At 40.7% G+C, this 22,845-nt stretch overlaps 2 protein-coding genes across 2 annotated transcripts; one reads left to right on the top strand and one right to left on the bottom strand.

Moving 5' to 3' along the window:
• Nucleotides 1-46: 46 nt before the first annotated feature.
• LOC145497488 (chromosome-associated kinesin KIF4-like) lies at nucleotides 47-20,165 on the top strand. Its single transcript, XM_081477290.1, has 32 exons — nucleotides 47-603; nucleotides 1,071-1,163; nucleotides 2,189-2,352; nucleotides 2,776-2,870; nucleotides 3,218-3,340; nucleotides 3,695-3,870; nucleotides 4,703-4,770; nucleotides 4,952-5,009; nucleotides 5,379-5,456; nucleotides 5,616-5,674; nucleotides 5,800-5,896; nucleotides 7,249-7,302; nucleotides 7,765-7,983; nucleotides 8,412-8,512; nucleotides 9,113-9,185; nucleotides 9,802-9,876; nucleotides 10,900-11,010; nucleotides 11,213-11,296; nucleotides 12,062-12,184; nucleotides 12,678-12,830; nucleotides 13,130-13,227; nucleotides 13,579-13,628; nucleotides 13,763-13,842; nucleotides 14,109-14,198; nucleotides 14,297-14,389; nucleotides 14,602-14,670; nucleotides 14,754-14,798; nucleotides 14,986-15,048; nucleotides 15,479-15,706; nucleotides 16,408-16,521; nucleotides 16,778-16,835; nucleotides 17,196-20,165. Exons 1-32 carry the CDS (start codon nucleotides 172-174, stop codon nucleotides 17,624-17,626), a joined length of 3,855 nt encoding a protein of 1,284 aa, XP_081333416.1. The 5' UTR covers nucleotides 47-171; the 3' UTR covers nucleotides 17,627-20,165.
• Nucleotides 20,166-20,327: 162 nt separating this feature from the next.
• On the bottom strand, nucleotides 20,328-21,975 carry LOC145498142 (histamine H2 receptor-like). Its single transcript, XM_081478024.1, has one exon. It carries the CDS (start codon nucleotides 21,847-21,849, stop codon nucleotides 20,836-20,838), a length of 1,014 nt encoding a protein of 337 aa, XP_081334150.1. The 5' UTR covers nucleotides 21,850-21,975; the 3' UTR covers nucleotides 20,328-20,835.
• Between the last annotated feature and the right edge of the window lie 870 nt (nucleotides 21,976-22,845).

Genomic DNA, 22,845 nt, shown 5'->3' with positions numbered 1-22,845 from the left:
CGGTGGAACTGGGTCCTAAAGGGAACAACCGCTGGCTTGTTTAGCGCTCATTGAATTCTGGGTAGTAATGGAATTTGGCGGTTATTTCAAGCGATCAAAATATTTATACTAAAGTTTCGCCGTCCGAATCTTGAGTTTTCTTCCCCTCTGTTCTGATCGATAAAAAACATCATGCCAGAGGAAAAGGAAAAGACCATCCCGGTTCGTGTTGCGTTGAGAATCAGACCGCTAGTTCCAAAAGAAACCGGCGATGGATGTAAAGAATGTATCCGCTGTGTTCCAGGGAATGCTCAAGTCATTATCGGAGACGACAAAGCTTTCACGTACGATTATGTGTTCGGTAGTTCAAGCAGACAGGAAGATCTTTACAGTGAAACTGTGATCCCGTTGCTGGAAGGATTTTTTAAGGGCTACAATGCCACAGTTCTAGCATATGGCCAAACCGGATCGGGAAAAACGTACTCAATGGGAACAGCTTTCACCATGTGTAACGAGACTTCAGAAGGAAGAGGAGTGATTCCACGGCTTATCAAAACTGTGTTTGACTGGATTGATGAGAGGAAGGACAAAACCGAGTTCCTTTTGAAAGCGTCATTTTTAGAGGTATGGAGTATTAATGCATAAAATGAACCTCCGACACAGTCAGTTAGAGCGTAACATGCATTAAGCTTATATTGATGTACATTAGAAAATAAGAGTTTAACTGCTTACACTTTCATTCTATTCAAAGTAAAACTGGCGAGACTTGCTACACTGGGTGAAAGCAATAAATTATTTCAGCACTGGTATATAAACAAAACGCAAGATGGTGCCACCCCTGTTAAATTTTTTCAAATATCTTTGAGGATCTTTATAGGCATTAAATCTTCTTGACAATCTTGCAGTCCTCAAAGATCCCTCAAGTCTATAGAAGGTATCTGCAAAGATTCTCAAAGATCCTGACCTTCAAGGATACTTGAAAACTCTTTGCCTCTGAGGACTTTTACCAAATCTTTGAAGATCTTAAATCTACCCATGGGGGATGCTTAATTTAGCAGACAAGCTGCTTATGATTTATATTAATTTTGTAGATTCACAATGAGGAGATCCATGACCTTTTGAATCCCTGCTCACTTGAAGAATCCAAAATAGCCATAAGGGAAACTCATGATGGAGGAATCAAGGTAACTAGCCACGTTTTGATGAAAATCTGTCAGTCACTACATCTACATGTATGCAGTGTTTATAATTATTTAGACTTCAAGTTCCCCAAGGTCCCCACTATGAGTGACTCATAGTCAACTATAGTCAGCAAATTTAGTATTGCTTGTAGAAAACAAAGAATATTGTTTAGTTTGTTGTAGTTCTGGGAACTGACATAAATTGAGTCACTGGATAAGACCTGTCTGACCGACAGCTCTTTGGGAGATGTTCAAGGGCCCACATTACTGTTCAAAAAGAGGAGGGGACATGCCCTGCATATGTGCACATGTAGTCCTAGGTGTTACGAAAAATTGTCTAAGTCTAGTTCTAGAGCAATCTAGAACTGGAAGTCATTCAGCCGTTACCAACTTGTATAAGAACATTCCAGAATATTCTGACCTTTATGTAATTACTCAGATTAGAAGCTGTGTCAAACTACTTGATTTAGCTTGTAATGGAAGTTTCTAGAACTTTCAGCCTCGCGTATATTAGAGCGAGAGGTTCTGCTGTAAAAGAGATTGATTCAAATTTGAAGAAGCTTAGTGCTGTAAATTCGTGAAGTTATCTTACGGAAATATTAGTTTGTTGCTGTTACCGGCGATCCTGAGTTCTGTCTGGAAACAACCCTGCTCTACAACAATACTCGTAACACTAGGCTGTTATGGTCTGAACTGGTGAGTTAAAATTTTTTGATGGGTCAGGAATGGGTGGCTGCGATCACAGTAGACTGAGAGCAGCTGCCGTAGGTGTCATTTCATGCTGACCTCTGATTTCATTCTTACCAAAAGTAACATTTATTTTGAAGTCTTGTAATCCCAAGATATTCAAACAATGCATTATATTATGTTATCATTGATTGGCAGTCTCATTGTTCAACCACATCACAGTGACGCTAAAAGAATAAAATAAATAATAATTATTGTTATTGATTGTATTTTAATGTTATGCATATGTCAGCCTGTACACAGTTTTTGTTTTAATTGCACATCAAAAACTGTTTTTACAGATTGCTGGTTTACAGGAGGTTGCTGTAACATCTGGTGCAGATATGGTGCAATGCTTGGAGCAGGGGTCAGCTTCCAGAGCAACAGGAGCCACTGCTATGAATAGCAGATCAAGCCGTTCTCATGCCATATTTACAATAACACTAGAACAGAAAGAGCTAAAGGGGTAAGAATTGACAAACAAATTTACTCAATTTTATTGAGCTAGTTCCAATTTTGTTACATTCTAAACTCGTAAACCAAAACACTGGTGGCTGATCTATACTGGCATATGAAAGATAAGGACCTATGTTAGTGAAAAGCTGCAGACCCAGTCAAAATTTAAGTTCACCTCGCCCTCTGACTTTGCTGAGCTGAGGTCCTTCAGGCCTAAATATATTTTTTTGCCATGTTGGGTGCCAAGTAAAACTTGTTCTACATGTTAAGAAGACAAAGATGTGATTAGCAATATCATTTGTCACCAGGAAAAAAATATGAGTATGTACAATGTAATATTTGTGTGTTACAAATACAGTCAATGTAACAACTCTGATATGTTTTGTAGACAGAGCAATGAATGCACAGAAACTCTGTATTCTTTCTTCTTCAGGAGTGAACTTAAAAAGGCCAAATTCCATCTGGTAGACCTTGCTGGATCAGAAAGGGTTAAAAAGACCCATGCTCAAGGAGAACGTTTCAAGGAAGGTATAATCATTTCCACGTTCCTTAACATGCATTGAACATTAGGTTAAAGTTTCGATTCCTTGCCAGAAGTAAAGAGTGCAACATACTGCTTGACCAGAAGCCTAAGCTCGACTACCAGCCGCTGTTCGGTAAAGTGAACCTGCACTCTCCCCTCCCCCTGCCCCTGAACTCGACCAGAAAGGGTGGTGGAGATTAGGCCTACCGGAAAGACTAATGAATCAAATGTCAATATGAAACCCCTTTGTAGGTTTGTTTACAGGTGTTTGACCGTAAGAGTCACAATACATTTCACTGTGGCACAGTGAATTAAAATCAATGAATTTATCTCTTTCCATTTAATTCCACAGGTGTTAATATCAACAAAGGTCTCCTGGCTCTAGGAAATGTGATCAGCGCTCTCAGTGACGAGCTCAGGAAATCCAATGCTCACGTCCCGTACCGTGACTCCAAGTTGACACGCCTTCTTCAAGGTGAATGTCACGCAACCATGTCACACAAACATTAAGCTTCCTTTCCACAGAAAATCGTACAGCAACTCAGTGTGTTTTCTATCTGCAACAAATTTCATCCGCCAAAGCAGGTTATGAAACAGGGAAAAGGGTTCATGACGTACATGTATAATATCTGGCAACCTAACGAGGCCCTCTGCGAGAAAATCAAATTATAAGTTCCTTGCCCAAGAGACAAAGAACACGACGGAATGACTGTGACCCATACGGCTCAATCTAATATCTAACACCCCAACCATTGTTTACACCATTGCGCCTCCTACAGGCCTATCAGATGCACATCCTCACATTATATTCTTCCATTCTTTTTCACAGATTCCCTTGGAGGTAACAGCAACACAATGATGATCGCCTGTGTCAGTCCAGCGGACAGTAATTTCGAAGAGACTTTAAACACTCTCAGATACGCGGACCGGGCGAGGCAGATCAAGAACAAGCCGATTGTTAATCTTGATCCTGCTGCGGCTGAACTGGCTCGGCTCAGACAACAAGTATGTCACTCCTTTTATAGCCTGGTGGATACCCTGAGGGGCTGATTTGAACATTTATCTTTTGCGCGCTTTTTCCATTCCCGAGGGTCTGCGACGTGCGTAACTTTATGGAGGAAATCTGATTGTTTGCTACAGTCGAGCAACAACTAATACTAGCACGCTTTCCATTCAATCGAACATTCCAGAAATTTTCGACCGCGACTGAATGATTTCAGAAATTTCCTGGGAAAGTTTCCAGAAAATTTGAAAACCGTTGAGTTTCCAAAATGCGTACAGCAATTAATCAAATGAAACAGAAATTTCTGAGAAGAAATTTTCGAACTTTTCGGGTATACCTCGCAAGGTTGTTCTCTTTCTCGGAAATTCTGGAAACGTTCTCCAGTCTGTTACAGTGGATATTTCGTGAAATTTGGTTGAATGGAAAGCGCCCTTAAATAAAAGTGAATATTATTAATAAATACTGACCTAATCGTACCTCTCTGGTACGCTTCGGCGGCATATCAGGTGAGTTTGGTCTCGCCATGGTTCGTATTTTGGCAAGACGCAGTCGAGCCAAAATACCCATGGCGAGACCAAACGTGCCTGATTTTCGAGGTATGATTAGGTATTAACCGTACCCAAATTCGGCCAAGAGAGCATGATATCGTAGCCATATCAGGTCAGTGTCTTGATATCGCTGGATATCAGGACAGTAGACACGGCTTCTGATTGGCTAATTGGCGAATTTCGGTAGTTTAATATTGTTTTAATACTTTACAGTAACTACAACTGTTATTAAATTTCCTGTTATGTTGCCTTTTGTATGCTGTTTTACCTTTTGTGTATATCGTAGGTCCAGCTACTACAAATGCAGCTTATTCAAGGACAAACGATTACAGGAACGAATCCAACTGGTACAAGGTACGTTAAACCATAGTTAACTATGATTAAACATTGAGACCGAGCAACTTTTGGGTTGAAATTCAACACGACTTTTTGACATAAATTCCAGAAGTATATCACCTAGGTGATATGCTTCTGTTCTCCTCTCAAAGCGCAATGTTTATTATGCGAGGTATTGATGAATTTATCTTTTCTTTAGTCACGAAAGTACAGCCGCTAACATCCAAGAACTGGCGGATAGAATCACAGAACTGGAGGTAAGTTTGCCGTACATGTCACGTATATGAACGCACATCCGCGGTGATTATTGCGCCCCGTGTTGCAGAGGCAGAATCACGTTCTACTTCAGCCACATTCCATCGTGTAACAAGCTCAATAAACTTTCGTTCTCGGCAATATTGCCGTCAATGACATGACTATCAGCTATTTCCCGTCTCTTTACCCAGGCAGATAGAGTTGTTTCAAAATTTAGACAAACTCTTCAAGACTAAATTAAGAGTTAACAAAAGCAGTAGTACAACTTGTTTTTGTCCCGTGAAATCACGAGCGCGGTCTGCGCGTTGGAACACTGGTTAGGAGAACGCTATGCTCTTTTGATTATTTTTTGTTTCCTTGGTTATTTTTAGTCAGAAAATGAAAAACTTAGCGCCGAGCTGCACGCTTCAGTCGATCAGAACACGCAGATGTATGAAAAAGTTTTAGTGGTAAGTAGTCCATTGAAACTGCTCTTTGATTTTATCTGAAACATGCCAATCTCTTCCTTGCGTGGCGTGCAAAACTGAGCGAAAATTGCTCTCTTTGCTTATTTGTCTGTCAAGTGCTTTGTTTCCTGGTGTCTAATAGTGTATACAAATCTTTTACAGGCTGAATTAGCAAGAGATAAAGTGTTTCGAAAGTTTAATGAACTGAAGAGTCATTTTAGGTAAGCCAACTTTGTTTTCTATTGGGCAAAAACAACAGCAAAAAAAAAAAAATCCCTATCCTTTGAATGTAAAAACAGCCTTGTGCGGAACTCGTTAGTTGTCTTACTACAACATTTCCGTTTAGTTCCAAAGTTGATGTAAAGGTTACGGACACAAAAGACGAAGTTGAACCAGATGTAAGCCTTGTGGAAGAACTACAAACGAAACTGCATGAGCTTGAGGTAAGATACTTGTTTTTTTGTTTTGTTTTGTTTGTTTTTTTGCAAGCACTGCACGATAACACCGTGTTATTCTCGGGTAACGAATTGTTTTTGTCAGGGGAACAACTGCCATTTTTGTTTAGTCCACTTTGAAGTTAGTTATGGCTCGATTTCCGCCGCAGTCTCTTGAGTCCAGAGACCCTATATGGGGTTTTCGAGATAAGGGGTATTTGGTAAAAAATTAACGGGATAAAGGATATTTGGGGGGGAAATCAATGGCATAGGCGGGGATATTTAGATAGACATAGACATAGACAGTTTATTTTACTTGGACAACACACTTAGCTATGGTAACGTTGCGTCCTATAGACTTGATAAGCAGAGTCTACAGGACGCACCAGCTAGTTCACAGGTGCGCCAAGAAAACAAAACATACCATGTATATTTTCTTTAATTCGCAATTTCGAATTTAAATTGCTGACAGGAGTAAACTGGTACGATTTTGCTGTGCTAGAATTGTAAGTAGCGCAAGTAATCTAATTATGTTGTATCGTAAGCAGTGTAAGTATTGGTATTGTTAATAGCGTGAGTATGCGTATTGTATTGTAAGTAATATAAGTAGTGTAAGTGTTAGTATCATAAGTAGTGTAAGTAACTTCATTAATACTGTATTGTAAGCACTGTAAGAAGCAATTAATAAAAAAACAAAACAAAACAAAAAAAAAAGAAAACAAAATAACAAAGTAAAAATGTATGCACAATAAGAGAAGATAAAATTGTTAATTTAACGGGATGCGGGATATTTAGGCCAAAAGTTTACGGGATATGGGATACTCAGACCTCCCTAATACGTTCCTCTGCCTTCGGTGGAGGAGTGCGGACTCCTTTCCTGAACAACGGCAGGCAATCAAGCCTAAAAGTTGGTTGCAAGTGTTTCTGTTCACGCGCTCAATTATTCTCCTCTCAAGAGCTGTCTTAGTTCGGTTCGAGTGTTGCCTGACAGATAGAGGACAAGAACTAGACTACAGCAAGAGATAATCTCTTTACTACAGTTATCAGGATTCAGTTAGGGTGGAGTGACAGAAAGTCGAAGCGGCAGAGAAACTAGAATTAACTTTTGTGTAGACTTCGTATTAGTACACACAAAACGTACCCGGTACTGTGAACAAGTTGCCAGAACAGCTGCCAACCGATTGGGCAGAACACAAAGGATTTCTTCTGTCCAAAACAGAGCTCAGCAACTGCTAATATGGGAGGCTATCCAGATCTGTCCCGTTAGATGACAATGCGAGAGGTAGACCCTTGCACCAATGCAAAATTATTAAAATTATTTTGGCCGTTTCTAACGAACAGGTCTTGTCTTTGGCTTTCAGGACACTTTCAACTCTTCCACGCAGCTAGAGGATACAGTTAAGAATGAAGAGCAGGTCAGTAAACCACCCTTTGGCTTTTCCAAACTGATACTTTGCCTCCAATAAATGACAGGAATTTCAAGGTGTTTCGGCCACTGTCTCCAACCTTCCCCTTTTTATAGACACCTTTTGAACATTTGTCAGCAAAGTTGCTTACTGAAAAATAAGTGTTTCTGCGTTCTTTTCTTGAAAGAATTATGTTAACCCTTTTAATTTCTTTTGTTTTCATTTGCTGTACAGTAATGAGCTTTGCTCGGAAGAACGCATCGCAAATGTCATTACTCGTTGTTTCACGGTATACTAAAAACACGATGCTTTCCTTTTAGAGCCAACAAAAGCCTTAGATCCGATTTCGACTGATTTCACTTCACTAACACGAGCGAGCGCAGTCGCGCGCGCAGTTTTAGCGGGAAAAACGTCGTAGCCATTGTCACTAAAACTACGAGCCTTGAAATGGTATGTTTTCCTTGTTCCCAGAATACCAGTGCAGGCTCGGAACACCCGGATGAGTGTGACGACAGCTCTCACCCCAGCTCTCCATCAGATGCCTCGTTTGTTTCCCAGCATGCTTTGAGGCAGGCAGAGCTTGGCCGGCAACTCCAGGAATTGACCAAGGCACTGGCTCTAAAAGAGGAATTAGCCAATAAGATGGTAGCAAATGATTCGCGGCTGACTAGCATGAGAAAGCAATACGAGGTTGGTGAAAGTTTTAAAATGGTTTATACTCTGCACCGGAATTGAACCCTACTGTAACTCAAATTGATCGACAAGTGGCAGACCGCACAAACATATATTCTTGAAAATGTACACGTTTATCATTTCCTCGAGGACTTTAGAACTTTTCACAAACCAAGTTTACTTCCATTTTTAAACTGACAGACTTATTATGTCGCACGTGGAAAATGACGCGTGCGGGTATTTAAGTAACGGGATGAAAACACTAGGTGAGTTTTGGTTTACGTGGACAGCTAACTGCTTTCAAATTCTCATTTGTTTTTTTTTTTCGTTTTTGCACTAGGTTCCGAATTATACTGCAAAACTCATAAAATATCCGAGCGTATTAACTGTTAAACCGTCCATTAGGTGCAATATTAGTGTTTATTGACGCATTGCATTTTGCACAGGATACTGTTCGGGAATTGGAAGGTGAAATTTCCAGATTGGAGAAAGAGAAGGCCAATCTATCGGTGGCTTTGACCAATGCAAAGTCTGAGAACTGTGACGGGTGAGTCTGAACTCCGATTGCGTGCGTAATAAGCAGTAGGTATTACGCGCACTAGTTAAATCAGTTTGAATGGTTCGTATTAGTTTCTGCCCACCTAGGAATTGTGCACAAGGCTTGGTCTGCCCCTTTTCTCTTTTCTTTTCCCCTTTGCCCCGGCATCTCACTCCATAATTTCGTTATCGGAAAGCTCCTATTCGTTTGTTTGTTCAGCACGAAACTGTCCTCATTTGTACTTTTCGGTTTTAAGATCAGTTTATCCTTTTCTTATTGAGCCAAGTTACCAGATGAACAAAACGAAAACCCCGTTGAAATTTCAACGCTCTCAGTTTTTTGGGTAACAAAAAAAAAAAAAAAAAAAAACGGCAAAAATGGGGGAAAAAGTTACTTTTGGAGTTACAGAGAATTTGTGCCATGCATAACTGTCTTTAGCGTAAGGTAATTGTTCCAGCTAGTATTCGCTGGGATCTGGCAATCCCTGGCATATACTAAATTGAGGGCGGGGAGGGGGGGGGGGGGAGGTCTTAGAAACGTGGTAAAAAAAATGAAACTATTTATTGCGAGTTTAAGCTTCTAATATGTTCGCGATTTTTTTTTTTTTAGGAAAATCAAGGAAAAGAATAGAAGCAGGGTCAAGGAACTAGAGGCAAAAATTTTGGAACTGAAGAAGAAGCAGGTTAGTACGGTGTTCAGTTGGGCTTTGAATTTTTTGTTCTCAGTAATCGATCACATGGTTGATACTGTTGAAAATTGTCGTAATAGAGTATATTGAAGCCATGCGTCTGTTGTAACTTCTATTGAAATTGTCGAAGATTTTGGGAACCGAGAAAGATTGACCAAAATTTTCGACTGCAACCACAAGCATATAGGTAACAAACGACTAACTAGTTCAAATGCATACCTCGGAGAGGTCAAGTACTATATCAAACCTGAAAGAGCGTGTTTGACCACATTTCCAAACGGCGAGAAGACAGTTTAGAGTACGATCAGATGCGTAGTAGAGTATTCTTGACGAACTTCGAGGTGTTTGGAAATGTAGTCATACACCGTCTTGAGTGTTTGATATATCTTCTCGATCAGAACTTAAACTAAGGAGAAAACGGAGAAATGAAATCGTCAAGATCTATGCTAATTGAGATCTGATACCCATTTCCTTTGATGAAACTTGATGAATTGTTAATGAGTTTGAGAAGTACAGAAGAACACGTAGCTGACCTAACTTAAGTCTGTGGTGTGTCCGAGAACAGAAAAGAGGATGGGTAAAGTGTAAAGGTATTTTTATGTATTGCCAGGTTGAACAGCAGAAAATGTTGAAGTTGAAGGAACAGAGCGACAGCACCATAAAGAAACTCAACTCTGAAATTCAGGTAACGAAAGAAAGTTTTTATCTCTTTGTCTCGACCTCCTTCCTGTCCTTCTAAATCATTTCATGGCTACATGGATGCTCTTTGAAAAGAAGATCGAGTCAACCTGGAGATTGCGGAGGATTTGACTTCATCGTTGGGTGCCTCCCATTGCGATTATCCGGATTAAAGGAGCTCAGTCCCGGTTTGCGCATATTGAAAAGTTTAGCCGCAATTTTTCCAATTCGTCGTTTGTAATCCGTGTTAATCTTCTCCATCTTTAGTCATCCTTGTTCCTTTATGGTTTATCATTATCTCTTTGGTGTTTATTTATCTTATTAAACTGTTATTTTCAGGTTTCCTACCATTTTAAGGTAATTTTGTATGTGGCCAAAATAACTCAAAATACCGTGACTGAGCTCCTTTAAGATTTATGATCCAGGATCCCTCTGATCATGGTGCATCAATGAAAGTCATTAAATCCATGTACAAAGTTGAGTCATACCCCAAACATCGGTTCATTGGGTACGCCATGATCCAAGTGATATTGGATATCGTAAATCCTACTCCGGATCATACCAAAGGAAAGCACCTTTAGGCCCGTTTACGTGGAGGCAGGGTGCCCCGGCTAACCGGGCTACCCGGCTAAAAGGGTTTAAACATAGCCCGCCTTTACATGCAACTCACTTAAGCGGGATAGGCAGTGAGCTATCCTTTGAGCGGTCGCCAAGCAAAACAAACAAGATGGCGGACAAAACAAACGAACAGTTTACATGGTAAAAAGATAGGCCTCATAGAAGGGTGCCTCGGGCAAGCAGACAGTGTGCGCCGGGAAGGCGGGTTATCCTTTCTAACATGTAAACGCTTCAATGCATTTTCTAAAGGAAAGGATGAAAAGTTGGCACTCCCAGGGTAACTTGGTTAGCCGGAGCACCTACCCCACCCCCTCCTCCCCCATCCCCGTAAACAGTCTCTTAGTGATGAGAAAATCTGCTAATCTTTTCATTTTCGCAGTAGGTCAACAGCTCTCCTTTATTCACCTTGCAGGGCATGAAATCCATTCGTGTAAAACTCATGCGCCAAATGAAGGAGGAGTCTGAACGCTTTAGAGCACTGAAGGCTCAGAAAGAAAAAGAAATCAACACACTAAAGCAACAGGTCAGCGGTTAAATTGCATAGCAGTAAGCTCGTTCCCTGTATCTGTCAGTTGTTGACAGTCACAACTAAATGAAAAATCTTTGTCTCAACAATAATCAGTAGTAGCAAGCAGCAAGGGCGGGAAACGTTTTAATGTAACTCTCACAAAGACAAAATATACAGTAATACACTTTTCGCTTTCTAACGGGTGCGCTTTCCACAGGGTCGCAAAAGGCAGTTTGAGTTTAAGAAGTTGGAGTCAATTCATATGAAACAGCAGGCTGTCCTTAAAAGGAAAACGGAAGAGGTAAGTAACACGTGAACGCTAACCGCTGTGACTGTGATAATCACGTGAGGAAAAGCGAGCCCGTCTCTGCATCAATAGGCTACGAAGGTTCTCGCCTCGCTATAACTATGGATAGTTTTTTTTTTTTTAAATTTGCGTGTGCATTACCTCGTTTCCATTGGTAGCAATATCAACAGCCGTTGGTCGCCTGTCGCGTCGCCTACAATTTCGCGCGCTTTGCTGCCAATTGACGTCAAAGGCGGACAAGTTGCCAACGGATACGGAACCAGTTGCTCGTGACAACAACACGATTTTTACGTTAAAACTTGGTGACCAAACTTTCGTCTCGCCTTACTCAACTGACAATCGTAGTAGTATTAAGGAGGATTTGTAATTGTTCTTCCCGCGTTTAAAGTACACGCTTCATTCGTCTGAATGGACTATGATTTTCTAGCGAGTGCTGAATCAATTTCGAATACCGATTAAATGGGCGCAGACTCTAGAAAGACACAAAGAGTGTTGAAAATATGACTAGTCTTCTAGGCCTGGAAAAAGTGTGGAAAATGATTGTTCTAGTTGTTAAGTAATTTTTTTTGTTTGTTTGGGGCATTTGTTTTCAATGTGTTTTACTACGTGTGTTTACTCTTCAAGAGTACCAACTAATTTTGGGAAGGGGTAACGAAAGGGTTTCGAATTTTGCATGGAAAACTCTGGACGACCCTTGCTCCAAATAAACCCTTGGTTGCAAGTTCAGCTGTAATAAATAAGAAGTTGTTGCGTTTTTAGGTGACAGCCGTTCAAAAGCGACTGAAGATGGCGCTTGATCGTCAGAAAGAGGCAGCGGATAAGCGATCCACACAGCAACAACAACAACAAAAACAAGCGGAGGGACTGTTGCCGAGAATGAAGGTAATAATGGGGGGAGGGGGCGGGGCTTTCTATTGAGCCAAAAATTCCGACAATTTCGAAGCGGGCAATAATGGCACGGAAATTTTTGGAAATGTTTCCTGTAAATCTGAAAACTGTTGAATTTCCGAAAAGCGAACCATTCCAACGAAAATTTCGGAAATTTCGACGTAAAAAATTCCCGAAAATTTCGGTATACCTTCCTCGCAATGTTGTCCTCTTTTCCGGAAATACCGAAAAAATGCTGTTGCATTCGTCACCGCAAATTTCCGAAAATTCAAACCAGAATTTTCATCCAATGGAAAGCACCCAGTGTATCGTGAAATCTCTGAGAAGAGGGGATTATTTCCTTGGGTGGCTTAGCTCATTCTTCGCAGGAGGGAAGGGGGTCTCCTCTTATAAACTGGGACTGGAGAGCGGGAAGGGAGGTTAAAATGCTATTGCGACAAAGAATACACCTGTGTCAACTTGAACATTGGTTTCTATTTCGTTGCAGTCCTGGCTGAGCCACGAGGTCGAGGTTCTAGTGAGTGTTGGTCAGGCCAGGCAGACACTAGAAAATCTCATTGATGACAGGAAGGTGTTGTCAAGGCAACTGGCGGAGTTACGAAGCGAAGAACAGGATGAAGATGATGAACCTGCAGCGAAGGTACTTTCTGTCTGTCCGTATCTCTCTGTTTGTCTGTCTATCTCTCTTTCTGCCTGTCTTTCAGTTGGGTTCGATACTCTTTGTTTCCATTTTTTCAAATACTGCTTGACAGATTCTTTTAAAAAAAATTGTCCTCTTGAAACCACTATAGCCTCTGTTTTTCGAACATCTTGTCTTTTCATGAACTGCTTTGAAGCGATTTTCGTGGCTTCTTATACACAGTGATTACATGGAACAGGCTATATTTACCAACTGAGGTTGGTAACTGAATTCTTTCTCTTCAAATTGACTTTTTGCAGAAAATGGTTCAGGAGGGTGGAACACCACGAGACAAAAAAAGCAAGTCCCATGACCTTCAAAAGAAAAGAACTGCTCTTGAACATGAACTGGAACTCAGGTCTGGTCTATCAGCTCTTTATGTTGCAATAATCTAAACAACAACTCCAACGTTTTTACTTGTTTTTAGAGACTTATTCATGCCTTATTCACTTATGACAAGCAATTAGCAAATCACAGGATAAACGAAAATTAAAAGGTATTATTTTAAAGCATTTAGGCTGTTTGCCATGTACACTCCGGCCGCAATCGTTTACTCCATGGGTGGAAAAATTTGAAAAGAAATCTCATAGTGTTTTTCATTCAACAGAGCTAACGCAAAGCACCTGAGATAGAGTCTCGTATTCACGCGCAGTGAAGGCAAGAAATGAATGAGAAACTGCTAACCGTTAAAATATACTTTATCCTGTAGGAGTGCCCAGATTGCTGGACTTCAGCACAAAATTCTTGATGCAGAGCAAGGTAAACATTATCATATCCTGTTTGCGTTTTATTGTGTGCGCACTGTGACAGAACGGTGAGTAAATCCATATGCACTACAACTCGGAACTTACTTGTTGTGAGTTGTCAGAGTAATATGACATTTTTTGTCTCAGGTGAAAAGTCCAAACATCGGTGGAATAACATTCATACCATGGCGGAGGTTAAAGCAGGACTTCAAGCTTTACTAAACATGGTGAATATTTCAGTTTATAGCTCACTGTGTGGTTTTGCTTTCGACAGAATGTTGGTCGGGTGACAACTTCAAGTTGTACAACAATTTTTTTTTTTTGCGCGACTTGTTTTGAAAGATTTCGTTTCCCGCCATATTCGCTGCTCCATCCCTAAGTCTCTTTACATGCTTCTTCCGTGACGTCGTTCTTTCAACTCGACAGTGAACTGAGTGAAGGGCACAATAACATAACGATCGAATGAAGCAAACCATATTTTTCTCGTTTGCAGACAGTAGCAGCGAAACTAATAAATGCTACCGCTGACAAGTCTAGAGGTGAACTGGAACAACAGTGTCAAGAGTTCAGGTCACGTGAGCAGGTAAGGGTATCTATTTGCATGCATTGAGGAAATTAGTATTTGCCTTGTGACTGCACAGTTGGTTGTGTGAAGACTTGATTCACTTTTTTACGTTTTAGTCCAATATTCAAGAGCACCAAGCAGAAATTGCAAAACTTAAACAGTCCCATGAAGACTCCATGATGCGTCTTAAGGAAGAACACGAAGAGAAGGCAAGCTCCCATTTACTAAATCTTTTTCTGTTCTGAAATGCTAGTAAATGTTTGCTGATGTTGCAATGTCCACAGTCAATTTGCCTTAAGCTACCATTGCATTTTAGTTGCGGTTTATCAACTGACTTTTATCCTGTGTCAATCATGTCTGGCCTTTTAGCTGGTGTCAATTATGACGTGAAAAACTTTGACGTTCCCTTCTTTTTTTCCAGGTTCAGTGCCTTCTTCAGCAAATAGCTTCTAATGAGAATTCCCAAGAGGAAACCAAAGAACAGCTGCAGGTGACTCTTGTATGTTTGTATCAGTTGATCGTTCAACATAGGGCTTGTGAAACTGACTGTTTTACTTTTTGTCTTGTGAACAGGAACAACTCGAAGCGCTCAGAAAAGAGAACAGCAAATTGAACGAGGTAGGAGTCGGTTAAAATTCGCGTGTCTAAAACAGGAAGCCTTAAATAAAGCCACTTTAATTCTGTTGTGTTTCTGTGGTCTGGATGTCTTTAGGTCTCTCGAAACCATACAAAAACTAGACCGCACTGACTGTTAAAGTAATATATTTTTTTAAAATTTATAGGTGTGCCTTTTATCTCTTTTCAGCAATTAAAACAATTGAAGGATGTCTTTGAAACGGATTCGCCATTACCAGAGTCAAAGAAAAAGGTAAGAACAAATCTTGGTCAGAGTTCTCTGTTCGCAAACTTTTCACTTCTGTTTGTTCTTATCTGAGTCGCCCTAGAGATGGTGTAAGCTACCTGCTACTGGATGCTGGATTGTCGAGCGAGAAGTGAAAAATTCGATTGGAAATAGTGACTTGCCACGTGACAACTCATCTTGCCTCACCCTAGTTTTCTCGCGACTATTTTATCTCCCGCGTACGCCGCATCTCACTTGAGACGGAGAATTAGGTTTACTCGCAGTCTAAACATACCCTTTTGTGCGCAGTTTACTGGAAGTTGCTCAGTGTGACAGATGACACTCAGAGTAATTCTTTCCCATATTTTCAGACTGAGCAGTGCCCCCTTTCGGTCAAATCATCCAGTGAATTTTCACCGCGGCCTGCACTTTTAGTGACTGTCCTATTTCTCAACAGAATTCGTTGAAGACGTCTCGAACAGTTGAAGTAGAAGACGATGACTGGGCAATGGGTTTGAGTGATGAAAGCGAGGCTGAGGACTCGACTGAGCGAGATCCAGACTGGGTGGAGACCCCAGTCTCCCCGGACACTCCCATGGTCCCTCGTCAGCGGAAGTTTGGACGGAGAACTAGATCCACCGAGGCGTCTTCTTTGTCGATTATCAAAAACCCCGGACGTGTTCAGGTACGTGAAAAAAGATTTGCTTTCAAATATTGATGAAGAAAAGCTTCAGAGATTCATGGTAATTGCTTCAGAATACACCGCAAGCTGAGCATTGTTTAGTGTCGTTCAGTCATGAGCACGCCGAATCTAAAAAAGCTTAGCATTCATGTTTGAGTCCTAACTGCTGATTCAAGACTGAAAACAAACAATACTCTGCATGGAAAAGAGTATTGAAGGGATTCTTCCTCCTTCTTTTGCATGGGTTTAAAAGGAGTTTTGAGCGCGGAATCTGAGCAGGGCATTCGCTCGATTTCCAGTTTACTTAAAATTTGTCGGAGTACAGGGAAAGCACGGAAAAGACGTTTAGGCGAGGAAAGGAAGAAACTGAAACCAAGTAAAGTAATTCTAGTTTCTTTCCACATCGCCTGGCGCTCGCTATCCCCTCGGGCATTCCCTACAATTTAGAATTTGCAACAGGCTAACCTTCCGCGAGAAACTAGACCTTTACTTTTACTAATCCTGTGTCTTTATTCTCGCTGGGCGGGTTGACTGAGTGACTGACTGATTGACTGACTGACTGATTGTTTGACTGAGTGATTGAATGATTGATTGGTTGAGTGACTGATTGACTGAGTGATTGATTGACAGACAGATTGATTGATTGATTGACGGATTGATTGATTGATTGATTGACTGATTGACTGATTAATTGATTTTAGCAGGGTTGTACCTGTACTGGAAAGTGTGCGACCAATAATTGTTCGTGCAAGAAAGGCTCCTCATCTTGTTCTGAAGAATGTAGTTGTAAAGCGGTGAAGTGCGTCAACCGTCTGCCGGTAACGATTATTCCCCGTTATTCTCCAATTAGTAATTTTTAATTGTAAACTATCGTACATTCTCTATAACCATCCGACAAGCGTATTTCTTTTGCTCAGTTATCCCTTGCTCACTCTCCCTTTTCCTTCCCTCTTTCCTCTCTCCCTCTTCGTCTCTCTATCTTTCTCGTTTGTTGACTTATCTGCCTGCTTCTTTCCTCACAAATCATAGAAATACCCTATAATTACTATTTAACTCCGATCCATTTCCTCTTAGAAACCTCTTCAGGCCGTACCATCTCTGACTACGATATCAGCAAGCGACTTTGAAAGCGGTGAGTAAAAGTGAAATATAGTGGAATCCCGATTTGTCGAACCCTCTTTTCTTCGAACTTCCCGATAACTCGAACCAAAAGTTGTTTCCCTCTCCTCAGTCAAACGCAATTTTATCCCCGATTTCTCGAGCTATTCGATTTTTCGACCAATTTTCGTTTCCCTTGGAGATTCGAAAGATCGGGATTCCACTGTAAGTGAAATGTTTGTTCTTTCTTTCTCGTATTTATCTGTAGGTAGATAGGTGGGTATGTAGGTGGGTCGGTAGGTAGGTGGGCAGACAAGTTTACATATCCTGGTATCGTGCAGTTCGTATGGTATGCCATATAGCTTACTGAAATAAATATTTTTTTCCCGTTCAGAACCTTCACCGCGCTCAAATGTGAGAGGTGATGAGCGGAAAGCGTTAATCGAGGTGAAAAACATACCCGTTAAAGAACTAAAGTCCGACAAGAAGAACATGCCATCGTCGATCAGGCAAAACGGAACAGAAAATAAGCTTGTCTCGCGTAAACGCCCTAAAGTCTTCAACAAACCACACTCGAGTAGCTCTGTTTCCTCTTCCGATGAAGACTTGGTCCTGTCGAACCAACGCGGATTCACTCGACCCGGGACTACTTCCGCTCGGTCTTTTCCCGTGCATGGAAGTTCGAAGACGCCTGGATTCAGCTTTGGTTCTGCTAAGAAGGTGATCGTAAAAAAGTCGATGACAAAGTTTCACCCGGAAAACAAGCGAAAACGAAAATTGCTGAAACCTGCCAACACTGCTTCAAGTTTGGGCGTTAAACCTTGATTCGCGACCCTGCAGGGGTAAACTGAGAGAGAACTGTCTATAAAAGATCATGAACTATTTTGAGTGGGCAAACAAGTCTCTTTGAGCGCTTGAGAAATCTTGGATTCGACCCGAAAAACTCCACATAGCTCTGCAGAGAGCTGCATAACATCTTTGTTTGGTTTGCAGTGGCGCGCAAGCTCGCGCAAAGAGAGATATAAGTGCTCTTAGATGATAAGAACCCAACCGAATACAATCCACTTATTATTGTAAGTGAACTGAATGCAACTGGCATTGCAAGTCACGGTTGAACGAAGGAGTATAAGAATTCGTAGTAAAGTGTAAAATAATGTCTGGTCACTAAGAAATATTTTCGTCATATTCACCTTGATTAAATTGTATTCCCTAATTTCGAAGGCACTTTTGTTAATTGATAGTTTCCTAGATTTAGAGTCCTTAAATCTCAGTACTCTCTTTAGAGCTACAACAATTTTAAGTTATTTGTGAAGGTTAGCTGGAACTGTAAATAAGCGCGAAGACTTCGTGTAAAGATGTAATAATTTTAAACAGCAATATTCTCATGCTAGAACCCTTTTAGTTCTGAATTCATTATTAATAGTAATTCTCCTTACATAACGTCATACATTTTCTTTTAACGTTAGTTGTGAAAATTTTTCGATAAATCTAGGCACTACTCCCTTGTTAACTAGATCCCCAGTTGTTCGAAGCACAAATTACGCGAACTTTTTGCGATTTCAATTATGATTTAGTGTTGACGAAAATGGCTTATTAACAGCCGTCATGTAACGCTTTTCAAAAACCTTGAAATTTGCTTGTCGCGAAAATTTCGTATTTTAAAGTAATGCAGGATCTGCTTTTAACTCTGACTGTTGTTACTACGATTATCAGTTGAGTAAGGCGCGAACGTGCTTTGAAGATAAAGTTTTAGAGTTAAAATTACGCTATTGCCACGGGACACTTTCCTCGTTTCCAATGGTAACAATATCATTGCCTGCAATTTCGCGTTCTTTGCTGCCAATGACGTCAATGCCGATAAGTTGCCACTGGAAACGGAGCCGGTTGCCTGTGACAACAACACAAGTTGATCGTTAAAAGATGGTCACCAACTGATAATCGTAGTAACACCACAAGAGAATTGAAGGGAATTCTCCACAGTGCGTTTTCCTGATAAATTATAAGCAGGCTTTTGCTGCTACAGACTTTTCGATTGTTAGCCTGCGTTCAAGCAAATAGCCGATTTCTTGCCATGAAAACATGTTTGTCTTAATTCTCATCACTTGTCAGCATAGCAATGTATTAACATTATAAGGGGAAATGAGATATCGATCGCTCACTGGAATGAAAGGGTTTAGAGGTGGAGGATATAAATACAAGATCTCATTTGAAAATAAAACACTAGTAAACTTTCAAAAAACTGCATCTTGTCTTTGTTTTATTTTTACAACACAATCAGTGAGGTTGAGCACGCTGGCAAAAGAGGTGAGTGTTGTCTGCCTGAGACGGTAACTCAAACCAAAGTCTTTCAATTTCACTATCATGCGAAAATCGAATCCAAAATTGTTTTATACTCTCCTAATTCATCATTTCAGGCTAACTTTGCAGCGTTTTGTAGCTTTTTTCCTCAGTCGCGGGATGTGGCATTCATCCCCTCTCTGAATTAGGAGCTTAAGCAAGCCTTGAAGGAAACCATGAATATTTAATAAACTGAGCAATAGCTTTACAGGAGGATTATACTTGACAAGTTGGTACATTTCTTGGACGTCCTCTGCAAAAATAAAAACGCAAAATTACCGGGCCAAATAGGCGCAATTCTTATCCTCGATATTACACTGCGACTAGCTAGCAGTAGAGACTCACACGGGGGAATATCATTAGACAGAGATAAATGCCATTTGCATTTGAAAAGACTCCCCGCATTCGCCTGAGTTGCTAGCTACTAGTTTCAGTCCAATACCGCCGGAGTATACGAAAATGGCCTATTCTGCGTACTTCAGTTCGAGAACGTGAACAACGACGCCTTTCATATTTCCATTTGAAGTTGACCGCTCTTCTTACATATTGCAGCTATAATTGAAGTTCTCAAACCGATCACGGATGCACTGAATAGCCGATATGCCCAACTCCGAGATTCACAAGTAAACTATAAGATCCTAAATTACCTTGTCATCCTTGTGTCTCAGTTTCAAAACGAGTCCTCATGCAGAAACCTTTCATGTGAAAATGAGTTTAATTTGCATGAAAATGATCCTGTGGGCGGAACACATTTTCTACATATGACTCGTTTTGACACGGAGGTAAAAGGCAACTCGAAAATGGCCTATCAGTGCGGCTGCACGACCGCAATGAACGCGAGAACGAGGCAATCCAGTGTAGTACCCAGGCATTCCTCACGCCCACTCGGTTTAACGAGAATTTTCATAACGTTCACCAGTCACCGAATCATGCCGCTCTCCGAATTATTTCCCTTTAAGGGTCTATAAGTGATATTCTGATTCTCGTACCGAAGTAAATCAAGAAGCAATCCACTAGAAAAACTCGCACAAAAGCTTTCAAAAAAAAAAAAAAAATAGCGAAGTTAGGTTATTGAACGAAACATTTGAAAAAACTGCTTGACATGTTTATTTATGTTGTTTAATTTATCTGAGTTTGATTAAAAGCAGGAAAAATAATAGCAAATAAAACATGATAGAAAGATCCGGAACTGACAGTAAATGTCAAGCTCTGTCTAAATCACAGACTTGAAAAGAAGGATTTTTTCATTTTAGTGCCCTTAGCATTCGATGCAGCTATTCATTTGATACTGCTAAGCCGGGTTAGTGAACACAATTCTGCTACTTAAACAAAAAGAATACCGGTTGGAGGACAATTCCAGCTGTCTATTAACTTTGAAGCTTAAGGCAGCTGGTTTTCAACCATTCTTTTTTTAATTTGCTCTGTTTTTATTAGCCAGCGTAGAGCCAGTGAAATTAGTCAAGAGAGTTCCTTGCCTGCATATTTTTGTACCACAAAATTCACCTGTAAGCCTGGCGCGTTCGTGTTCGAAGGCTTGGCGACGCAATGCAACGGGCAAAAAACTGGGTTTTTTAATTAAGCTATTGTCTTACTCCACTTTAGCAGCTTTGAAATTATGTTGTTTACTTTTTATCTTAGCTTATATAAAGCCGGAGTATTGACTCAGCTAAGATATACTAAAAAAAAAAATTAAAAACCTAAGGTATACTGACTGTGCCTCTCTCAGCTTGCCGCGCATTTGCCTGTTCTATTGTTCCTATCCTGGTCCCTCTGCCCCTAATGCGAAATATTAAATGAAATTCTCGTCTAAAATCCCTATTCAAAACCCCGTAGATAACGGGATTTACGCAGCTTGCTGTTCCAACCATAACTGTACTGAAAAAGTAAACTTGTCGAGGAAGGGAGAACTGCTGACGAAAACTCTCGATTAAGATAACCACTAAGAACGGTGTGAAACAAATTGTGAAACTTATAACAATCACGGCCAGCAAGCGATTAAGTTTCACTTCTTCCACGTTTACATGATCATGAGAAGTGCTTATTTGAAAACGGTGGCTCCTAACGAAACGCCATACTTTGAAATAGCAGATAAATATGACTTGGTATGGCATGAAGGCGTCGAAAACTGCAATCGAGGCAATAAGGGCATAGCTCGCGGAGCTGAAATCAAACAAACAAACGACGTGGCCGGGATGAAAAACGTTTCGCACGCCAGTGATATAAAACGATAGCGGTATAGCCCCCGTGAAACACCAAGCGACAACGATGGAGAAGAGAATTGTCTTGACTGAGATGAGTCTGCGATGCGTGTTCGGATAAACGACTTTTAAAAGCCGGTTCGCCGCGATAAGCGCCATGGTCGCCAAGGATGTCGTCCCCAGCATCGTGGCGAGAGAAGCCTGCAGCCAACAGATGGCTTCTCCAAAGATCCAGCGCCCAGTAATCGCCGAAATGCACGTAAACGGCATCGCAACAGATGACAAAATGATATCGGAAACAGCAAGCGAGCCTATGTAAAGATTTGAAGGTCTCCGCAGCCTCGCGTTTCTATATAAAGCAACCATTACAAGAACATTGCCGACTACTGAGGCTCCTGTTATAACAACACAAATTAAAGTCTCGATCACAACAAGCGAGGCTTCGCGGTTAAGAAGCTCAAGAGTGAGCTTTTCCAGTCGCAGCTGCCCATTTCCTGACTCATTTGCAGACATTTCAAAAATTGTGTACGATTTACGGCAGCAAGGCCGTGACGTCGATGAGCTCTGAAGGTTCTCCGCTTTCTAGCCGGGAAAATCGCCCACTGTAAGAAGTCTTTAGTAATATTTAATAAGGAGACTGATGTTTTCAGTAAATCATTATAGCTGTTTCAGATTATAAATAGCACAATTATAATTTGAAATTACTATAACGACAACTATGATTGGTCAAGGAATGGGTTGCTGCTGACAAACAACGAATTCATTTTGTCTAAACAATGAAAGTGAGTGGATGTCATTCTTCAACCAAATCAAGTGAAACAGCTGCAAATCACGTTTTCACAGGTTAATTGTGAAAGAAGAACCAATATAGCTTTCCTAGGTATTCCATCAGGGAGGCAATTCAGTTTGGTGACTCATTTGCATCGAAACTGCTTTCTAACCAAATTTTATTTCCTCTTAAAATTTACTAAAAACAACAATATATAGCACGTATACTGATGTATTTTTGCTTGCTTCTGCATGTCTAACATTTACTACACTATAGCAGACATTCCCCCTGGTTAAAAGCAAAGTCAAAAAAAGTTCAATTTAATTTTCCTTACTCATTAAACCTTATGCCTAATATCTTCACCACGTGAAAACGCTGTGATCATATAATTTTAAAAGCTCGATTGAGTTGCTTCAATCAAAAACTGAATGAGCATCGTTTAATTATAAATTTATCATAATCGCAAATCACGTTTCGTGATGTGATTCTCGTGATTTTATTCGAGTTGTTTACATTTACCGCCGTGTGCAGTTCCAGCAGCTGTTTCGCGCCATCAGAACTGACTTCCTCAGGTCCAAGGGACATTCGTCTAAAATTTGCTCAGGGAGAGCATTACTAATTGGAATCAGTGGCGGATCTAGGGGAGGGGCCCGGGGGGAACCCCGCCCCCCCCTTATTTTGGGAAAAAAAAGAAAAAAATCACAGGAGGAAGAAAAGCCGGCAGGTCAAGCAAAACAGAA

The sequence above is a fragment of the Orbicella franksi genome, chromosome 9 (genome assembly GCF_964199315.1).
Source record: "Orbicella franksi chromosome 9, jaOrbFran1.1, whole genome shotgun sequence".
Taxonomy (NCBI): Eukaryota; Metazoa; Cnidaria; class Anthozoa; order Scleractinia; family Merulinidae; genus Orbicella; species Orbicella franksi.
This window is presented reverse-complemented; position numbering and strand designations above follow the sequence as displayed.

Excerpts from the sequence above, each read along its gene's own strand:
- LOC145497488 (XM_081477290.1), top strand. The coding sequence starts at position 172 with ATGCCAGAGGAAAAGGAAAAGACCATCCCGGTTCGTGTTGCGTTGAGA. Across the intron at positions 604-1,070 it reads TGAAAGCGTCATTTTTAGAG|ATTCACAATGAGGAGATCCA; the intron begins GTATGGAGTATT and ends TTAATTTTGTAG. Across the intron at positions 3,871-4,702 it reads TGGCTCGGCTCAGACAACAA|GTCCAGCTACTACAAATGCA; the intron begins GTATGTCACTCC and ends TGTATATCGTAG.
- LOC145498142 (XM_081478024.1), bottom strand. The coding sequence starts at position 21,849 with ATGTCTGCAAATGAGTCAGGAAATGGGCAGCTGCGACTGGAAAAGCTC.